The sequence below is a fragment of the Neopelma chrysocephalum genome, unplaced genomic scaffold, assembly GCF_003984885.1.
Source record: "Neopelma chrysocephalum unplaced genomic scaffold, ASM398488v2 Primary Assembly neopelma1_93828, whole genome shotgun sequence".
Classification (NCBI taxonomy): Eukaryota; Metazoa; Chordata; class Aves; order Passeriformes; family Pipridae; genus Neopelma; species Neopelma chrysocephalum.
The window spans coordinates 1,299-2,865 of NW_020922541.1; the positions used below are offsets into that span (position 1 = coordinate 1,299).

Consider the following 1,567-nt stretch of genomic DNA (forward strand, 5'->3'; position numbering starts at 1 on the left):
GTGGGATTTAACCCAATTTAATGGGATTTTAACCCAATTTAAGGGGGGTTTTTGGGGTGCAGGGGGACCAAGGAGGGTCATGAGAGTCCAGGGAGAGTCCCCAAATATTTTGGGGTGCTCAGGACACCCCAAAAACCCCCGGAAGTAACAAATGTAAAACCACAAAACGCTGTTTTCGGGTGGGATTTAACCCAATTTAATGGGATTTTAACCCAATTTAAGGGGGATTTTTGGGGTGCAGGAGGGCCAAGGAGGGTCAGGAGGCTCCAGGGAGGTCCCCAAATATTTGGGGGTGCTCAGGACCCCCCAAAACCCCCCAAAAAAAGAACAAACACGAAGCCACAAGTGGGTGAAAACGCTTTTTTTGGGTGGGATTTAACCCAATTTAATGGGGTTTTAACCCAATTTAAGGGGGGTTTTTGGGGTGCAGGGGGGCCAAGGAGGGTCAGGAGAGTCCGGGGAGGGTCCCCCAAAATTTTGGGGTGCTCAGGACCCCCCAAAAACTCAAAAAAGGAACAAACTTGAAGCCACAAAACGTTGGTTTTGGGTGGGATTTAACCCAATTTAATGGGATTTTAACCAAATTTAAGGGGGGTTTTCGGGGTGCAGGGGGGCCAAGGAGGGCCAAGACTGTCTGGGGACGGTCCCCCAAAATTTTGGGGTGCTCAGGACCCCCAAAACCCCCAAAAAAAGAACAAACATGAAGCCACAAGTGGGTGAAAACGCTTTTTTCGGGTGGGATTTAACCAAATTTAATGGGATTTTAACCCAATTTAAGGGTTTTTTGGGGGGTTTTTGGGGCCAAGGAGGGTCAGGAGGCTCCGGGGAGGTCCCCAAATATTTTGGGGTGCTCAGAGCCCCCAAAAAATGAACAAATGTGAAACCACAAGTCAGTAAAAACACCGGTTTCGGGTGGGATTTAACCCAATTTAATGGGATTTTAACCCAATTAAAGGGGGTTTTCGGGGGTTTTTGGGGCCAAGGAGGGTCAGGAGGCTCCGGGGGGATCCCCAAATATTTTGGGGTGCTCAGGACCCCCCAAAAACCCCAAAAAAAGAACAAACATGAAGCCACAAGTGGGTGAAAACGCTTTTTTCGGGCGGGATTTAACCCAATTTAATGGGGATTTAACCCGATTTAAGGGGGGTTTTCGGGGTGCAGGGGGGCCAAGGAGGGTCAGGAGGCTCCGGGGGGGTCCCCAAATATTTGGGGGGGCTCAGGGTTTGCCCTGCAGCTCCTGCTGGAGCCTCCCCAGCACCTCCCTCTGCTGCTCCGAGCGTCGCTCCAGCTCCTGCATCTGCTGCTCGTAGCGTTTCCTGCGGAGATTTTGGGAGGATTTTGGGGTGAAAACCGGCAATTTTGGGGTCCCAAAATTCAGGGGATCCCTCCCAGGGGTCACCCACATCTCGGCTGTGATGTATTCCAGGCGTTTCCCCACCGTGGCTTTGGCCTCTTCCAGGTCCTGCCGCACCAAAACGGGGCCCAGCAGCTTGAAGATGGTGTTGGAGGAGTCCAGGAGGTTCAGCTCCTGCGGGATTTTTGGGGGGATTTGGGGGGTCAAAGGGGG

General features: G+C 52.1%; 1 protein-coding gene and 1 long non-coding RNA gene across 2 annotated transcripts; both read right to left on the bottom strand.

Annotated features, from left to right (window-relative positions):
- Positions 1-173: 173 nt before the first annotated feature.
- On the bottom strand, positions 174-842 carry LOC113980353. Its single transcript, XR_003538124.1, has 2 exons — positions 682-842; positions 174-503 (listed from the first exon to the last, which is right to left on the bottom strand). It is a non-coding gene; the product is annotated as an uncharacterized LOC113980353 (long non-coding RNA).
- A 320-nt stretch (positions 843-1,162) lies between these two features.
- Positions 1,163-1,540, bottom strand: PFDN6 (prefoldin subunit 6; the record flags this gene model as incomplete). The annotated part of the gene is made up of 2 exons (XM_027707576.1): positions 1,163-1,316; positions 1,404-1,540. Coding segments are annotated over 2 exons (237 nt in total), but the record flags the coding sequence as incomplete, so codon positions are not given.
- Positions 1,541-1,567: the final 27 nt, after the last annotated feature.